At 38.0% G+C, this 20,155-nt stretch overlaps 1 protein-coding gene across 6 annotated transcripts in view; it reads right to left on the reverse strand.

Annotated features, from left to right (window-relative positions):
* Positions 1-19,152, reverse strand: part of CACNA2D3 (calcium voltage-gated channel auxiliary subunit alpha2delta 3) — a 335,791-nt gene extending 316,639 nt beyond the window's left edge. For all 6 annotated transcript variants that reach the window (XR_011338221.1, XR_011338220.1, XM_069866081.1 and 3 more), the window contains exons 1-2: positions 19,022-19,152; positions 18,312-18,393 (exon numbers count right to left, since the gene is read on the reverse strand). Coding sequence is in view for 4 of the 6 variants with exons in the window: in XM_069866081.1 (XP_069722182.1) it covers positions 18,312-18,393; positions 19,022-19,143 (204 nt within the window). In the remaining 2 variants the exon portion in view is untranslated. The remainder of the gene's footprint in view (positions 1-18,311; positions 18,394-19,021) is intronic.
* Positions 19,153-20,155: the final 1,003 nt, after the last annotated feature.

Raw genomic sequence — 20,155 nt, forward strand, 5'->3', positions numbered from 1 at the left:
GTTTATAACTATCTCTTACTCATTACTCCACCCATGTGAGAGACACGGTACAGAAACAGTGGAATCTGAATACTGGAACTTTGAGCTGCTCGCTCAGAATGAAGCGGAGCTGAAGATTTTTTTTGTCATTAATTTGATTCCAGGTATGAAGGCTTAAACTTTATGATGTCCAGCTAACTGCTCACATAGAAAGAGTGCACTGGATTAAGAGCTGCTCACCAATGATTCATTGCTGAGGCTATTAGTCTTACCACAGTCAGCGTAACTAAGATTCCCAGTGTGACTTAATACCTTCTGGCACTTCCACAGTTTATCTTCTAATATCAACTGATTAACTAAAAGCCAACTGTTTATAAGATGAATAAATTTCTTTTGGAGAGAGAGAGAGAGAGAGAAGGGACAGAACTATGCCTAGAAAGAGATGAACGCCTACTACTTGAGAGAATTCTCCACACGCTTGACGAGGTTCTAAAATTAAAGTGAAAAAAAAACCCCACACTTGAAAAGTAAAAAGAGTATTTCACACAGAAAATACTTTTTATTCAGATAGCTGCGTATAGGTAGATATCAACAACTATCACTAAGCATTTGGGCTAGCCTCAGAAAAGTGTGATTTTCTGTTTTAGCAGCAAAAGATCTCTAAATTTCTTAGGCCATATATTAGCACAGTATTATTATATTAATCTAGCTTCTCTGAAACTTATTTTTACCTGGTATTCACCTGCCCAAAACAGAAATGTTTGAAGGCGAAAAATATGATGATTTCTTATTTATTTTACCTATTCCTCCTGTGGTCATTTCTCTTCTGAATATTTTGGTACTGAAAACAAACGTTGGAAAAAGCCTACTGAGACAGGCAAGAACAGTCCTAGCTTACCTCAAGAATCATCTATTTTTATTTATTTTTTTTACAAGTATGAAACACCTTTTTGGTTAAAAAGTTGCAAAAGTTTTTTATATACAAAGGAATTTTCCCTTAAAAGGTCAAAGGATACAGAAGATACCTTGCAAAAACCAAACAAATCCAGTCCTGAGAAGGTCAGACAAGAGACTTGGCTTATGTAGTACAATGAGCCATCGTATCCAATTTCACTTGCTGCCTTTTTCTTTTTCCTTTACCTTTTGTGTTTCATAATGGACTACAATTAATACTTACGTGGCACAGACCTAGTAAATGTTTCTTCACAATTTCTGCACGTTCTAGAAAGATCAAAGGGAGATTTTTCTCCATGCCTGGAAGAACACCACCTGCAATACAACACCACGCTGCAGTACTTGGGTATTTTTATCTCTGCACAGGTAGAGCAATCCTTGAATGTATAATGAACTCACAAGAGGGTGGGGAATCTGTCCAGGGCTGGTTTTCTACCAGTTTTTTTGTTCTCTAATAACATGGTTATCCAGGATACAAATAAAAAGGCTGTCCTGTAATCCTTGGATTCATATTACGGTTCCACTTCTTTTTCAAGGACTATTTGGAGAAAAAGTAGGTAAAACTCATTAGTGATAAATTTCACAATCTCTGCCAATGAGCATCAAAATGGCTTTATAACTTTTAGTATCTTCTTTTATCTGGCCTTATAATACTTTATACAGTCACGTAGTACAAACAAACCAATACAAGGATTTTCTGAGGGCGGGTTTTGGAGGTTGCAAGGTTTTTTTTTTAGTTTGTTTGTTTGTTTTATTGCTTTGAGGGGCAGGGGAGTATTTTGTTTTGCTTTCTAGGATTACATAAAGCCACTATAAGAAATTTTCTCTCATTACTACTGACTGAAAGATTTTTACAAGTTAAGTTGTACATAGAACAGGTAAATAACACTGAATAAAAAGCAGGCATAAAACTAGAAAAGCTATCACAACCCTTTTTAGCACAGTCCTTAGCTCAAGGTCATGATTTGTTACAGCTGCACAAAGAAACTGATCCAATTACTTGTGTTTTAATGGCAACCACATTCATTAAAAGAAAAAAGACACTTCGTAAGACTTTACAACTGCAGGTTGTATAACACGTCCTCTATTCCCTTTTCCATGGAATTCTACGTTGTTTCTTACTCTTCCTCAAGCACATACATGCTATTTCAATAATAGTATTTCAAAGCCCAGAAAACACTTCCACAAGCACAGCCTAAGTTCTTAACTGATCCTGAAAAGGGATATCGTACTATGACAATTCTATTCTGCTGCTCTAGTGTAAGGGTATTTTAATATATATTGCACTGGTCTCTGAATCATCTAGAGTAACCTGAAACTAGTGCCATGTAATTGTGGATTTTGCAGCAAGTGCCAATAGGTGACAGGAATATTGTGAATTAATCATTCTGGAGGGCTGAGCTGCAATCCTCCTAGTGACAGAGCTGTAGGAACAGCAGCAAGTCAAGAACAAATTCAGATAGCACCTTTTCAACTGTTCAGTAGATGCAGAGCACCAGGCTAGCTATTAAAACATAAAACTGAGCTGGATAGTCTCAAAGACATTACTACGAGACAGAATGTATCAAGGACAGAATCATTTGCTCAAGATCACCCAGCAGCCCTGGTTACACACATAGTAACAGGACTTGGGTCTCCAGAGACCCATTTCCTTATGATCAGATGGAAGAAGGCACCATTAAGAAGTTGGTAGTGATAGAAACGCTATTTAGAAATAAAGGACATCATGAAGTTGTTTAGAACTTTCCTTAAATTAATGTTTCTTCTCTTCCTGCTCCTCCCATCCACCCTCCTTTGCATCCTGAATAAGTCTCACAGCTTTAGAAAGCTTAAAGAGGGTAAACAAAAGAAAAAAACCATTTACATGTTCTACTACTTTTTCCATAATTTCCTTTGTCTGGAAGTATCAGTGGGGCACTACAGATTACAAAATGAGTTTAGGACAACAACACAGAAAAATATTCACTATGAACAGTCAGTCATTAACACTTGGCAAACGAGACTACATTCTACAGCCGAGGAGAAGTTCTAGATTAATTGTAGTCACAAGAGGCATTTAAGAGGCAGATAGGTAGAGATAAAGGTCCATGTACATCGAGGTTACGTATTATGTTTCTTCAGAGAGGTATGGATATTTCAGAGAGCTGAGAGGGTACTGAAGGAACACAACTCATCACTATAGTTTTCCCACACATATATACGCATATATAATTTTGTTAACTTAATACATAGGAGTAAATCTGAAAAGAGGATTAAGAGAAGCTGTATTCTGAAAAAGCCAATCATCAAATAATATCAGAAATCTGAAGTGAGGACAGAGGATTGAGGGTAGAACAGAGGAAATGAAAAAGTATCAGAAAAGAGAAAAAAAAAATAAATGCTTAAGGCAGAAGCTATGTTGTATATCAAAACACTCATATTAAAAACGAAAAAAGCAATTCCTCAGGCACGACATAATGAAGGAGAAGAGTTAGTGCCACAGAAGGATTTGCTAGCTCCTCTGGAAGAGAATGAACAGAAGAATTAGGGAGTGCCTATGTTGAAATCTCATCTCTCACAGGTGAGAGAATCTTACTTTTTTGTTCACCTACAAGAAATTGGATTCTATTCCATTTACTTTTCTTTTTAGGCAATTAAAGAAACAAAAGCCATCTTTCAATCTTAACCTCCTACCCACCAAGGAGAAAAAGTAAAAATCAGCAAAGTACATACACTTCTGCAGTTAAAATAAATTGCAGCTTGACTTAATGTGGAGCCATCAAGGAGATTTATAATTACTCTTCATTTTTAAACTGTAACATTTTTCCAGTCTAAAGAACATTGCACCCTAAACACTCTACACCTCTTCTCCAACAGAATACAGTCTCATTACAGATAACGGTCTCATTACTGTGTATGACTATTGTGAATATAAAAAAAAAATCTTCCAGATTGCAGATCCAATCCTTTTGCAATTTATGCAATAGTCAGCATTCTAATTACTGGTTTGAACGTTTGCAAGGCAACGCACAATCATAGCAGACAGAACTACTCATATATGCTAGATACATGTGATTTTTTTTTCTTTTACTTGTATATACCTTAACTAGATGCCAGTCCAGCAGCAATTCTCTTCCTCAGTTTTCTTTACATCATATCTTATCGGCTACGACGACCTTCACTATAGACAGTCAACACAATCAACTATTCTTTTACAATATTTGAGCTAACCAACAGTTTATGCAAGTACTTTTCATTAAGGCATACACACCGTTACCAAAAATAACCTTATTTCAGGCACAAGAGATGCCATTCGTATCAAAAAACAGAGTAACTCCCATCTGCATTTGCCTCAATTGCTCCTGAACTGATGTGAATTCAAATGTTGCGGTAATTAGCTTACTCTTAAATCTGACTGAAATAATAACATTAATCCTGCATGCACCTCATTTTCATTCAACTTCCTAAGCCTTTGGAGACAGATACTGTATTATCAAGACTCCAAGATTGTTGTTTTTTGACAACACTACTCCTATATGGCAGGTTACAGAAAATTGACCTGTTCAGTCAATTAAATCAATCCTACATACTAGTAAGTGATATTTGGTGTCATTTTCTTTTTAAAGAAAAATAGCACAACAAAACCACAAAAGCGCCACACCAAAAAGAAAAAAATCAGAGCTAATTTTGACAGAAGCCATCATCAAAACTTTTCTAAACGGCGTACAGTAAGCATAAATTTTTGACATCTTTATAAATATGGAATCAGACATCAAAAATGATTTGCACAAATTCAATCAACAGGTCAGGGGTAAAACTAAGATTATAGGGTTTTTGGAGGCTTCGAAAGCCAAGGAGCGTTACTTAATTCAAAGTAATGATTGCATCAACTAGCAAAAACACATATTGACATTTCAACCCAACCAGTACTTAAGAAGTGAAAGGATCATCTCTGCTAAACTGAAGAGTTGTTTTATAATATTGAAAACTTTCCTTTAATTAAGTGAAATTAAAGCAATGCAAGCTACAGTACAGTCTGCCTGGATTAGTCCTTCTAGTCACACCAGAAAGCCACAAGTTTTTACTAGGCTCTTGAGAGCCTAGTAAACTAGATACCCTGTAGTCACAGAGAATCTGCATGAAGAATGAGAATTCCATACTTTAAGACCTTATTTTTTAGGTTGTGCATTTTACTGAAGATTCTTTAAGAGCAGAGTTAGTAGTGGATTTTGTCCCGACAAATTATGTTCAAAATAATTAAGAGTTGTATAACTGAAAACTCCTGCACATTTATAAACCAAGAAAAATAAACAGCATGCAATCAGACAAATACGGCCAGTCATTAAATAATTCTACACCCTACCATTTGAATTATTCCAACACATAAGTATCCTACACATAATGCAGCTTTCTACCAATGTTTTTCAGACAGAATTCCCCAGACATCTTGTAATGCCAAGGAAGTTCTACTGAACAAACATATATTTACTTTAATAACACGCTTAAGGTGAACTGAACAGGATTAGCGCCGAGTCATGAATGTAGCTGAACTCTATTCCTATTACTCTGGGGCTGTGCAGAGTAAAGGACTTCAGCAGAGAAAGCATCAAATTTAAACAAAAAACTGTTAAAGCATGCAGATTTTAAACATCTGGGAAGCCAAACACAAAAGACAGAATTACATTCATTACTAATACTCAGTTTCATTTCAGATTTCTTTCCTGAATTGAAATTTACGTTTCTTATATACATATATATCCTTTTCACTTTAGTGCTTGGCAGAAATTTAGAAATTATGTTATATTTATGCCTTTCAAAAATAGCAAACAACCTCCTGACTGTGGCTTACATATTTTTAACAGGAAAACTATTCATTTAATACACTTGTCAAAGATAATGACCAGAACACAGATATTGGCTCATTTTCATATAAACGCATTCTCCAATTATATAACTACAGAGAAAAAGCAAACATTTTCTTCAGTTATTCTGCCTCTTTGCTTCCAATGCATTCTACTCCTCTTCATCTTACTTCCTTTACGTGATCCTGTTCTCTTTTTCAGCTGCCTTTAAAGACTGTGGTAGCTTCCTAATACTACCTCTTCCCTGCAATTTGTATTGTCAGAAAGATATAGTAAAACTTGCCTCCCTTGCTGACAGGACTTACATGGGGAATCCTATCTCCATGCTCCCCACCTTCTTCAACGTTCCATCCAAGGTACAACTAAGTGTATCTGCTATTATTGGGGAAATTGTCGCCTTCTTTCCAATAAGAGTCACATGTAGATTGTACCACTATATCCTAATATATTTATTTTCCTTTTAAAAGGTTCAAACATCATAAAGTAATGAAAAAATAGCTATGAACACCACTTGTAGTTATATAACCTCCTCCCATTTTATTTATCAGTGTTATTAAGCCATTATTCTTCTTAATTCTGCATATTTTTCTCCAGCTGACCGGATCCTCACTGTAGCATTGTGATTACATCTGCTCAAGGCACTGAAAAAAACACATTAATGGTAAAAATTTCTAGAGATAAAAAGCAATGGCAATAAACAAGTTGGAGCACAGAAAAGGACAGACTGAGAAAATACACCCAGAAAATAAATTTCTATAGTAATTCCAATACAGACAGAAATAATCTGCTAGCCATAAAAGGATAAAGAAAATTGTTTGTCCTAATTTAATGGCATTTGTCATTTGGACTCTGTAACGAGTCTTATTGTTTGAATTTAGGTTAGTCTGAAGGATCTAGACAAAAAAAAAAAAGTGTATAACTTGTGGAAAATTGACAATAAGAAAGAAGTATCAGGCTAGGAAAAAAAAGTATAAGTGAAAGAAAAAAATGGCAAATTGAAAGTTACTACCAGCATAGCCTATCAATTTGTATTCAAAGCATAGGAAAGAATTAATCCTCTGACAAGAAAGGTTCGATTTCACTTGCCAGCACAATGCCATATGGAGATTTATTGCCAACTAGATACCAAATATCAGCAGCAGAAATAAGAGGGTTTCTGACAATTTCATAGTTATTCAGGACTGCTACAGGAAACTACTTATCTTCTCAGTAGTGAAAAAAGTTTCATGTAAAAAGCATGATAAAATGAACGCTTTGTAGCTGTGGGAGGTGATCCATTCCGTGGTACTGGCTTTACTTCCAAATCCATCTGCTAGTGCAGTTCTTCACCACCTGAGCCTATCCATGTGCTGAAAACTACAGAAAGTGTTGCTTTTAATCCAAACTATGTCAAAGTTCAGGAATTTAAGGAAAAAGGCACATCGCTAGACCTATTTTACACAGAGAAGTTAGGCTTCCATTTCTGATGAAAAAATATTCTGCCTGCAGTTTTAACTTTCAGCTCCAGGCTTCTGGGGTTCTGGATGAAATTCTACCACTGCAACAAATGCCAGATTGTGTGTATGGCATTACAGGTTAAGTTAATAAGATGCTTAGGGGGTTCACTTAATTTTGGCCACCAAGATTATACGGTCTAAGCAGACCATCAAGAAAGTTAAGGCAAACCTAGGATAAGATGCCAGATATGTCCAACCACTCCTATCAAACACTGAGGGGCATGGTTTAGTGTTTGATAGGAATGGTTGGACTAGATGATCCGGTGGGTCTCTTCCAACCTGGTGATTCTATGATTCTATGTCTGAATCTTTGTCTGCTACCTTGATTTTAATAGCAAAATTAAAATCTGAAGTGGCTAACAGAAGTACTTTGCTCTTCTTTCATGTTCCTCCCTTCCTTATCCCCCCAAAAAAGTTCCAGGGAGCTGTTAGAACCCATCTCTGCTTTCACAGTGAAACTGCATTGCAGTTGGTAATGACAGGTGAATGTCTGAAGTGCGCACTCAGGCTTTTTTTTTTGTATTGTGCCACCTATAATATCATCTTTCTTGTTGTACTTTGTTAAAGAAATGGCAGAAGATGTTGTAAAAGGCATCGTGTGCGTAGGGGGTGATAAATCTGCTGGATGCAGATAGTCAGTGGCTCCAAGTCATAACATAAAGCTTTACTCTTAGCCTCCTACCAGTTTTCATTATCAGTGAAAATTTCTATTAATGTAATCTGATAGCATCATGTACAAACAGCTCAGCAGTCATACATTCTGCACAGCTGTCATAAAATGATAGTCATTTAGCTTCAAGGTAAAGCTGAAGTTCGACTATTCCTGCTTTTCATCTTTGAAGCTTTGTCACTTTAGATGATAATTATCTAATTTTGTGACCAATGATGTGTTCCCAATACATCCAATTTTAATACCCGCAGTATGCAGATACTTTTTTTGTCTTGAAAACTAGAGACTTAGATAGCCTTGAGAGTATATTGAATAGCCAAACATTAAAATATTACTTAGAGGAACAATAGGAACACTACATGCTGTGGCCCTGACCAAAGTTATCATAATGTCTTCCAAACAGCATTTTATAGAGCTTTTATCTAACAGGCTAGAGATACTACTGCTGCATAATTGACTCCTGCTTTTTAGGAAAACAAGTCAAATCCTTGTTTGTGTATAGAAGCATGAAGTAGCTCCTTACCAGTTACCATAGAATAACTTAAAGTAAAAATAGATAAGACATAAAACCTTCTACCAGCTGATAAATTATTTCTATACAAGAATAAGCTCATTTAAGATACTATGGCTGATAAAGAAAATGACTAGTGAAGCAACTGGGAACTAAAGGCTTCAGTACTGCAATAAATTAGAAGGGAAATTCCTGTGTCACAATAACAAATTAAAAAATAAATAAATACAAACTTATACAATTCACACAATCAACTTGGAGGAAATCACTCTTGAAACTTCACAATTATGAGGACAGTTTCATACTTTTATGGCAAGAACAAGAGCGTCTGGGAAAAATCCCACCAGAATATTAAACAGCAGAAAGTTCAGTTCAATGCTAGTGGAAGTTATTTTGAAAGAATGGGTCAGAAAAATTGTTGCAACACGATGAAGCAACTAAAAGATGGTATAATATTGCGACTGTGGCATAAGAGAAACCTGCCACGACAAAGCATCATGCCTTTCAGTACTTCCAAGGAGGTTATGGAGAAGATTAACCAAGGCTGTTTATGGAGATGCACAGCAAGAGAAGAGACAGACATCAGTCAAACTAAAATGGGAGGCTCCAGTTTAAGTAACTTTTTATGCCACTCAGAGCCAAGCACTGGAACAAGCAGGGTTGTGGTATCTCTGTCCTTGAAGGTTCTGAAAATCAGATTCAACAAAGCCTCAAGAAAGGTATTCTCATTTCAAGCACTGAGTACAAACTCAGGTTAAAAGACCTTGGGAATCTTCTTCCAGAATTAAGTGTTCTATGATTCCAGAAAGTACAGTTCCATCATGGAAGAGAGTAAGACAGTTGTACAAAAGGGGAAAAAGAGGGTTTTTTTCACAGAAGCAGTTTTGCTGAGTCATTAGTGCTAAACACAAAAGTCTAAGTCATAAGTACACATCAGAATTTCTAAATTCCACATCACTGTATTCATAAGAACATTAATCAGAGGAGATCTACTCAGCTTACACATAGAAGAATAGCATTAATGTAACATGTAATCTGCCAACTGCACACAATTCAAGGCAACGCATCAACTCCATCTTTGAGTACAAAGGAAAACCTCTAGTGTGGCTATGAGAAACTCAAAAGTCATTTCCACCCTTTCCTAAAAAACAAAAGCAAAGCTTCAATAAGGAAACTACTGACAGTTATACGTAATGAAACAAATCAACAGGAGCCACATGTCATGCATTCAGCCAAGCTGGCCAACCTGTACAAAACCAGTGTTTTATAATTTGTTTCTGCTCTGAAAGTTGAAGGACTCTCCAGCTGCATCTTAAGGAGATAAAGGTACAAAGCTTAACCATGCATAAATGTAGACATCAAAGAAGAAACACCTTCATTGCTTATAGTCAAAAAAAAAAAAAAAAAGACTCCGAGAGAAAGGATTATGTAGCTCATCTTCCTAACGTAAGGCAGTTCAACAAGATCTACGTAACAGCAGGTAACCTGTTCTGAAAAGCAACCCTGAAAAAGTTCCACTATTCCAGTGGTTTCACTCGGTTAAAAACAAACTGATAGTAGGAAAAACTACTTACTATGTCTAAGAGACTGGTTCTCATTCATCTACCATGGATATAAAGAGCACATTCTCCTCCTGGTTTTCTGCATGTAATGACAGTTGCCTTCTTTCTTCTCAATAGTTTGGCTGAGGCACAATTTGCCCCATGGTACTACATCACTGTCCAGTGAAAGGAACCTAGTTATTCTTTCCCTCTTCCCTCTCTCCTGCCCCATTTATATTTCTCCATGCTTTCTTCATCAGTTCAGAAATACACAGCTTTTTCCCCCCCACCTCCAGTTTTCTAGCTTATTTGAAGATTGTTGCCTCTTTCACGCACCGTACCTGCCTACATCAGCCATTGAAAAGTTTTGAGAATTCAGGACTGGTTGTCCTCTTGTCCGTACAATGTAAGAATCTAAGCTTAGAACATTTGGAATGTTTCTGGTCTCATAAATATGGATTTGACATACGCTTTAGCATACATGAGGTTCCTAGACAATTCTCCTCTCTGTACAGAGACTGAAGGGAGCCACATCAACCACTTTACCAGAAACTACAGCATAAATGGGGAGCAGGTACAATGTGGGAGGTCAGATGAATTTTCAAGAGAAAAAAGATTCCTCGTCTACTCAGTATATTCACAATATCCACAGATATCAGAAGCAGCAAGAACACACAGAACCTGTGACTTGCTCTGCTGACTACTTCTGTAAATCAGTACCTTCACACAGGGTTGTGTGTCAGGGGTTATGGGTTATGATGAGTGGAGTCGACAGGAAAAAAGGAGTAGAGAGAATAACCCTTGCTCATAATAAGTGCAAAAGGAATCAGTGCAAAAGGAAAACAAGAGAAAACCAATTTGTGCTCCTAGCAAACAGGAAACTAAGAATTGCAGGAGTTCAGTCTCTCTGAGGGCACCTATACAAGATTTCAAATGTCTCCTGACATAAATTAGTCTAGCAGCAGAAATAACAATTCTGCCCATCTCTGCCTCCAAAACTCTTGCTAAGGTAATCAGCTGTCTCAAAGGGTTTTAAAAGCATCTTTTGGGGAAAAAGAAAAGCATTTTTTCTACATTTAGGATCTTCCAGGAAATAAATCTGGACCTCATGTGAATTAAATGAAAATCATATTGCTATACAAAGCATCCAGCAAAACATAGTAAGTATTCCTGCCTTCTACTACAGTGATCATCTTCGCCTCCTCAACCGCCATCTCTTTCCTGAAAATTGCCTGGCATCGAGTGTTGCTCAGGCTTTCCTATCTTGAAGATACATTTAAAATCACAAACACCCCACACCAATACACTTGTCTACGGTTTGAATCCAGCTGATTTCAAAGATTCAGTTATGCCTCTAACACTAACTTCATGATAAATACAAATCTGTTCCTCCCTTCATTCTCAAAAAGCACAATTGTTGAAATGGCCTTATTTTACCTTTGTCTAGCTAAACAAGTTATTTTCTTCTAAACTTCTATCTACTGCCAGCTCAAGCCTAGCTCGATAAAGTGATCCAACATGCTCTGGCTACCGCGAAGACCCTGCTAGAGACTGCATGAAGCCAAGCCTTCTATGCAGGAGAGATTTGCAGCAGCTTAATTCCTGTGCTTTGTATTCCACTCTACTATTTTATTCCCAGATTAAATTTGTTATGCTGGCTGTAGCATCTGTACACTCCTGCGCCAACAAGCTTGCCTCTCTTGACCAATCACAGTCTCCTCAGGTCTTAGATCATCATCCTCAGAAACAGCGTACTAGTTCTCAACTACGAGATGGATAACTCCAGCTGTAAAGCCCTAGGAGATCTTGAGGGCAGCGTATTTTCAGAAAGTATTTGCCCCTGGAACCCATCACCTCGGGGAAGACCCTTCCCAACTCCTCCCCAACTATGATTAAAAAAAAGTGCAGAGCATTTGCGCACAGTTCCTTTATAAAAAACAAATCTTGCAATGATTTCATCATTCGATCTAAAACACATACTTAAGCTTTACAGATTAACTGCTCAGATGCTAAATGGCTCACAAAAGCATTCATGAAATTTTGTAAAAACATTATGCATAGAAAAAGCAAAATGGATCTTCACGAGAACGATGTATTATTTCATTAAGACCTTTCGTTAAAGCTTCTACAGCAACCTAAAATACAGTATCCTATCAATGTATAATTTGTGTTGTACAATTTGTAACCACTTATTATCAGCAACAAAAAATTGTACCCTACAGAACAGTAATGACATTTGGAAGTGTAGAGTATTGATTAGCGGTTGCTCAAAAGTGAATCACCACTACATTGCAGCATCTATTCGTGGCTCTACATACCTTCACTGTCAAGATAATTTGCATGGAGACTGGCTCCTTTAACCTTGAAATGTAAGCATTTTTCAATACAGGATGTGAAAACAACCAACCATAAATGCATTAAGCAAGGGAATTAGCATTCACTTCCTTCCAAGATCTGATGTTTTCCCATTGGATTGTCCACTCAATAATTTCCATATTAAAAGACATTATTGAAAGTGTAATGCAGGTATCAAACTTAGTGAAGCCCTCTCATATTTCTACTACGTATTAACAACGGAACACATTTACTTCCGATAATAAAAGTAAGATGATCATGCTGTGCTTGCAAAACCCAGAAAGACACAGGAAACAGTGCAAACGTAGTGCTGATGGCAGAAGAGCACAAATTCACTGTGGCTTAATACAAGGCTTCCCTTTTAGTTGACAAGAAATATAAAATTATGATTGATATTCAGGCTGATTTAGACTACATTTTAAAACATTACGAACACCAAGAAATTCCTACTCCTGCCATAACATTCTAACTGGAGATGAGAGTAAGACCATAGATCATTCGAGATGCAGAGTTCTTGATGCATTTCCTCACTGAAGGCAAAGAAAATTTTCCAGAATCTCCCAAGAAAGCAGTACTTCATTATAAGAAAGAAAAATTATTCTCCATTACTGAGAAAAAGAGACCAGACTATTCAAAGTTTGATAGCACTGTGATATTTCCCTCTACAGATCAATATGCTACCTGAAAATTAGTATTGGACCCAGCAGGCTTTTTCCACCTAACAGATTAGTAGCGTACGAGTGCATTTATTTTTTTTCTTGAGCAAAGAAAAATTAAAATATCTATCCAAAAGAATATATCTTTGTGTTCGCAGGTAACATGAGATACTTCACCAAGTACAATGAAATTCTTCAACTAACTACTTTGGCACATAGAATAAGTTTGTGATTTATATATGCAGCCCAAAGATCTGTAAGAAGTAAAGGGAATGGAGGTTTCCACCTTTGCAAGCTCCAAAACATCATTTGCATTAATCATCAGAATTAAAGTGATTTAAGATTCTCAGATGCATATTTCTTTTCTTTTCTAATGCTTGATTTAAATTCAGTGCTAGTAAACATTTTACATAATCCAGACTTCAGGTGTTTGAATTATTATGAACTCTGAATAGAGCTTTTGGTAAGCTCTACATCATTTACCTGGCTGGTAGTTTTTTGGGTCTGGGTTTTGGGTTGGGTGTGGGGTTTTTTGGTTGACTGGGTGGCAGGGAGCGGGGTGTTGCTGTTGGTTTGGGGTTTTTTCAGGGGCTGGTGGTGGTTAGTTTTTAAACCAGTCGTATGTTCACAAGTTATATTATTCCTATTCTTTTTTTGATAGGCAAAATCAGTATCATTTTTTGCAGTTAATGTTGTATTCAAGAAGCTAATCCATGTCTATACCTTGAACTGCGTAACTGGACCCTACTGGCCCTTCCTTCAAAGCAGCGGTTGCAGCGTCTCAAGCAAAGAGAAACAGCCTACAAAGACCAAAACTAACATAAGGCTGAATAAAAGAAAAGCAATTAATGTCAAGATGATTGGACTAAACTTCTCTTAGAATTTAAGTCACTATTATATGATTTAAAACTAAAGATAGATGTACTGCATGAATCAGATCCACCAGCTGAATGCTAATTGATCTAAATCACCCTGTTATATTAGCTTTGCACTGACATTTCCATAGCTGTAAGAATCTAACAAGATAGAGCACCAAATCTAGTTGATAAGCCAAGATGCAATTAAAAATAGGAACGCTATACTGATTGAAAAATGCGCTTTGAGAAAACACACGGATTTGATAACTCCTAAGACAACAAAGAAATTGTTGAAAGGAGCAGCAGATGCAGGCTACGGGCTCGCAGAGACCACGGCAGTCAAGGCTTGCATAACAGGGAAGACTCCGATATACCACTTACATAAGAAAAATTCGAGATACTAAAGACAAGCTTGCTTAAGGCTAAGAAACCTTTTTGGTAGAACCAATAAATAAAAGTTCCTTTCAGTCAGAAACTGCTCCATCAGTGATAAAATAATATCAAGTATTCAGGACCAAAACAAGAATTATCAAAGCTCTGAACATGAAAAGAAAGTAGTCACTCCAAAAGAAATCTACTGCATTTGAGGAGAATCAGACACTTCAATGGTATCAGAGAACTACTGTACAACAACAATTATTTTTAACGTTAATGGAAGGCACATTACCTACCATTTTTTTGCTTCCATTTTATTACTACTGTTATTTTGCAACAGCACAGAAATGAAAACATACTATTAGTGTGGACACTATAATGTGAACGGTACCATTGCCCAATTCCTCCAGAATTCTAACTGTAGCAGCTGAAATAAAGAATATTTTCCTGGCACCTTACCCTTGCTTTGCATCCTGTACTTAGAGGCTGCCTTTGCCAGCGGGCTACGCTCTCACATTTGCTACAGCGCTTCCTAAGCATAGCCAGAGTGTTTAAAAAAAGAAAAGTTTAAAGAAGTGTCAAGATTCAAAGAAAGCAGATGTGTTTTGAAAGTCTAAGGAAAAAAAATTAAGCACCTAAGAGACAACTAAAATTTGAATCAATTCTTAGGCCCCAGCAGTATTTGCTAGCTAGATGAAGAGATGCATGTGTCTACAGCACCAAACAGCTTCTTATACGCTGCAAATCTATGACACCTGTAAAACCTCCATAAACCAGGTAACTGAGGAACAATATTGTTCTATTTTCTTCTGTATGGTTTTTTTTTTTTTTGAACACTGAATCGTCTTCTTTCACTTTCAAAGCAAGTAGCAGGACATTAAAATGCTACGTTTTCAAGTGCTAATTTTGCTTGAAAGCTCATCATCATTTCTGAAATTACTTAATGAACCATTATTATTTGCTGAGCTATTTACAGTGTCCGTATCTCATCTAAAGTCAATTTCAGGAAAAAATCATATACCCCATATACTTTTAGGTGGCATTAACAACATACATGGGTAAGATTATCATAATGCAATAAAATAATAATATATTAAAGACTAGGTAAGAAGTTGTTGGGGTTTTTTTAAAATAAATAGCTCTAAGAAGTGACAAAAATATTCTTACACATCTTCTTGAAACTCAAGAGGACAGCTGGTTATTCATTCTATGCTCACGGTATAGCAGGACTAAAGAAATGTAATAATTAAATCAATATTCAAAGCTGTAACCTGGCAAAATGTGGCTCTACTGAGTATCTTGCATAACTTCATTTGTGCAAAGAAGTTTCAGTATGGGTCAAATGATCCTTAATGTGCAAAACACTTGGGCAGTAGAGAGTGTCAATCATGCCCTGATTTCAAAACACATTCCTTTGCAAGTTGTGCTCACTACACATGCTGGCAAAATGAATCAAGTAGCTTTTCCATTAATTTTTCATTTAGCAAGCCTTTATTAAACTAAATGGCACTGCAAAGAAGTTGGTAATTGAGAAATCGATACTGCACAGATGCATAATTATAAGCACATTTTATGTCTTCATTTGTTTAATGACACTTAGTTCATAACAGGAAAATGTGGATCCCTCCAGTAATATTAGAAGTCCCACTACTTCTAAAACTGGAATCTTGACTTGAAAAAAATATTGACTTTGATCACTCGGAGCTCACAGTAAACTCCAAATGGAATCTTGATGCCTGGCTACTGGGGAGGGAGGCACGCGGAGAAAGGCGTTTGCACTGCGCTATCACTTCTCTAATTGTTATGACAACTTCTGCCACTGACTTCGCACAGTGAAAATACTTTCAAGTCCTGGAGTTTTGTATGTTTTTATTCACACAAACTTGCAGAAAAAATATCTATTTTATACCAAAAGACACACGTTGAAGTCATCTGTCATCCAGGCTCACTTGCCACAATCCACAGCAAGAAATAGCAAGCTTAAAAGGACAGAGACACTTGGAATTTTACGTAAAAATAAACACCTGATGTTTCTTAAAACTACTGCAATGGGGGGGAGGGAAGGAGGAGGAGGAAGGAAGAATAGCAGGTGTGGCAGTGGAATAAGAATGCTCTAAATACCTGTCAAATACGCATTTTGTCTTTCTTCTTTCATTCTATAATGAAATATCAGAACAAAAGAAAAAAAACATACTTAGAAGGAACATATACTGTCCACCTCCAAAATCTGAAGCACAGATTTACTAGTGAAATGGAAGAGATGCTAACAAAAAAGGAAAATTAATAGCTTCCATTTACCTACAATCATAACAACTTGGAAGATATCTTGCTACTTCAGAGGAAAATACATTACAGATGGGATGACAGCAGTATCTACTATAAGGAAGAGCAGAATGATTAAGGATCTCTTACAGATTTTTCGTGGATTTTTGTACGATTGCAAAAAACAGTACATGCCATGTTTTTCTAGTAAACATTGAACTATCTGTATTGGTAAATTTAATTTTTAAAGCCATTTTAGTGGCAAAATGGCTGTACATGGAACAGTTCCAAAGTTAAATAAAGGAACCTGTTCGTTATGGCCCAATAAAAAATTAAAGCCTTTTAATAATACTTGATTAGATACTAATCAGAACTGAAAGGTCCATCTGCTTTATAAATAAGGAGTTCATACAAAAATGCGATGATACAAGACTACACAGACTTTAAAGAATGTGAGCTATAAGTATAATAAATACTGAATATCCAGATTTTTGGATTGAAATAAAAGTTTACCCAATATATTGAAGTGAAAACATTCAAATGGCCTTAAAAGGTACTGAGAGATCTCAAATATTTTTGGTTTGATAGCTCTGCATTTTAGCTTGGTCAAGTTCACGTTTTGCAGTCCTGGGTACATAACACTAAAGACAGATAGTGCTAAGGACCTAATGCCTTTACTAAAGGCGTATTAAGTCAGTTGCTTTCATTTTATGTGGATAGCACAAGCTTTTTATTTCAAATGCTACACGTACTGCTGTTCATTACATAATTTCATACAAATACAAGCCTCTCAAAATAAGTGCTACAAGCTAAAGGAGTAATTTCCATTCTAATCACAGAAAAAAAAGTAACATGTTACTTGGAACTAAAAATCACACCCAAAAACACAGCAGAAATTTAACATATGGGGTGAATGAGTGTCTCTGTAGTCAGTCATTGTCTCAATGTTTTCCCATTTCCATATTGCATTGAGGATCACATATTAAATGCCGCAAAACTGCAGTCTTAAAATCTTTCACATATTCCTCTTAGTCTCTCACTATATTTTATTCAGCAACTGCCGTAAAAATAAATTGTCTACGATACTCTACTTAGGTTGCATATTTAAATTGGAGTAGACACAGTGCTTGATATATACCCAATACTCAAATCCGCTTTCTCATTACCCTCTGCCCCAATTATATAGACTTATACCAATTCCTCAAGTTTTTGCAATACTTCACTAGCTTATTACCCAAGCTGTGCAGCTAAGCAAGAAGATAACCACATTCATTCCTCTTATCTGTAATGATGTAATACATCCCAGCACTGGGCTGAGATGATTGGGGGAATAATGGGATTGTAAAAACTGCAGAGATGACAGAACAACAGTGCAGCCGCTTTCTCCCAATACAATGAATGTACATTCAGCACAGGGTAAAAATAATACAACGTGCACTAATTTTGCTCCTTGAATGAAGTTCGCATTTTTCACAAGAAGCAGCTGTTTCTACACAGAAACATCATCACAATGCAGCTACCAGGCTAAATAGCCACAAACTAGACTTCACGATAAGCAAGTGTTGGAGTTTACTCCCTAAGGATAACAAAAACAAAAAAGAAAACCCATCCAAACAGAAAAACATCCATTTAATCAAGGACTCTCCAGACAGTACAGTGCAATGCAAAGAGTCATCAGGGACCAGTATGCAATACAAAAATAGATCTCGGACCACAGCATGTACAAGCACTGCTTTTCTAGTCGTTTAAAAAATTAAATCTGCCTCCATTTTCTCCGCTAAAATCTTTCTTATTACAACTGAAGAGACCCTTACCTTCTGTAGGAGCTGGGAACCTGAGTACTTGGCTGCAATAGATTTGATCTCCCCACCAAATGCTGAGGCCCAGAGCTTTACACTGTGAAGAGAAAAAAAAAAAAAAAAATGAGAGACAGGAAGAAATGTAATACACATGTCATAGCAAGCAACACAGACTGTAACAGCTTCAGCTGCACTCAGAAGGAGACTAGCAATTTTGCATTTAAAGAGCTCACTAAGGAGCCTAAGCACAGCGAAGGAGCAGCAAAGCTGTTCAAGTATAAGCAGAAACTAGATGCTGTGCTAAGGTAAGGCCTCCAATATTAAATTACCCAACCTGCACTGTTTAAATTTAAAGAATCAACTTGCACAGAAACACATAGAGGCATAATATAGCCTATACCCATTGAAAGGAAAGAAGCAGGTAAAATGTCAGCATAAATGGATAATATGATGAATTCTCACATGAGAAGGAATTAACATAACATCAACTTCAGTAAATACAAGCACTTCAGACTCTGCAGCCACATACTCCACCAATACGTTCTCCCACAATAAAATTAAAGTAGCGCTGAGCACATTAGAGGCTAGCACTTTAAACACAACTGACAGAGGAGCAAAGGTGCCTTGAACAGTCAAATATCTGCAACACAAGAAGATAAGAACTTGAGAAGTCAAGTTGTCATCCCGGAACACGTTCCTGATAGCAAAAGCATGAAAGCACTTACACAGACAAGGGGATCTGCTGCTCCGATCCAACCACATCCACCAAGGCTGTGTTAAAAGCCATCCAGGAGATAGAGAAAAAAAACCCGAAAGCCCGAAGAAGATTCAGATTCCCTGGCAGCATCGCGCCCCTCTCTCTGCCTGGGAGGATTTGGGGAAACTGGAGTCGAGCTGAACTCAGCAGCAGTGATGCTTCGCTTCTTAAAGTCTCTTCCCCCACCCTTACCCCCTCCGCTAGAGCAACCCTGGAAGAAGTCACAGCTCCATCCTCACCCCTGCAAAGGATGGAAGGAGAGGACCAGAAGAGATGCTCTAACGATCTGAAAACTACTGTGTCCCCGGTAAGACCAAAGCGTTTCCCAGCGCTACCGCAGCCACCTCTAGTTCTTTACAACTCCCGCAGTTACTTCAGTGACCTCCTGCTGCTCCCCAGCGCCCTTTAGCAGCAAGAAAGGCTCTGGATCCCAACCGGGGGAGCCGTCTTCTCGCCACCCCCGCTCGCTCGGCAGGCGGGGAGCTGCCTAGAGTTCTCCTCGCGGCCGCCAGCCTCCAGCCTTCATCCCGCATGGAGCAGGCGGCGCGCCGGCTGGAGCGGAGCGGGCGCCGCAGCCTTTTAAACGGGATAGAGCGGAGCCGGAGAGGCAGGGACGGGAGGAGCCGGGGCCGGAGGGAGGGGGGCCGCTCTACGGCCGGAGCGGAGAAAGTGCGGAGGAGCCGAAAGGGCTGAGCGGAGCCCTCGCAGGGAGGCGAGGAGAGAGCGCCGCGCCCCGCCGGGGGCTGAGCTAGGGAGCCGGCGCAGCCCGGGGCAGCATCTCCCGGCTCCGGGCTGCCCGGAGGAGGCTCCCCCGGTTCGAATCGAGCCGTCCTCGTGCAGAAAAGCGAGTCGCCGCTTGCTCCCGCTGCGGCCAGTCCCCCCGTCCGACAGACCGCGACCGGGAGAGGCTGGCGAACGGCGAGAAACGCAGCCCAAGTAGATCGATGCGGGCTAACTGACTCGAGCTATGAATAAATTATCAATTGGTGCTCACAGAAGAATCCTCCGGATCTAGCAAAGGGAGGATTACGAGCTCCGCGGGGAGCGGGAGGGATTGGTCCAGGTGGTTTTTGTTGTTGTTGTTGCATTTTCAAATCTACCC

This window comes from Phaenicophaeus curvirostris, chromosome 11 (genome assembly GCF_032191515.1).
Source record: "Phaenicophaeus curvirostris isolate KB17595 chromosome 11, BPBGC_Pcur_1.0, whole genome shotgun sequence".
In the NCBI taxonomy this organism is placed as follows: Eukaryota; Metazoa; Chordata; class Aves; order Cuculiformes; family Cuculidae; genus Phaenicophaeus; species Phaenicophaeus curvirostris.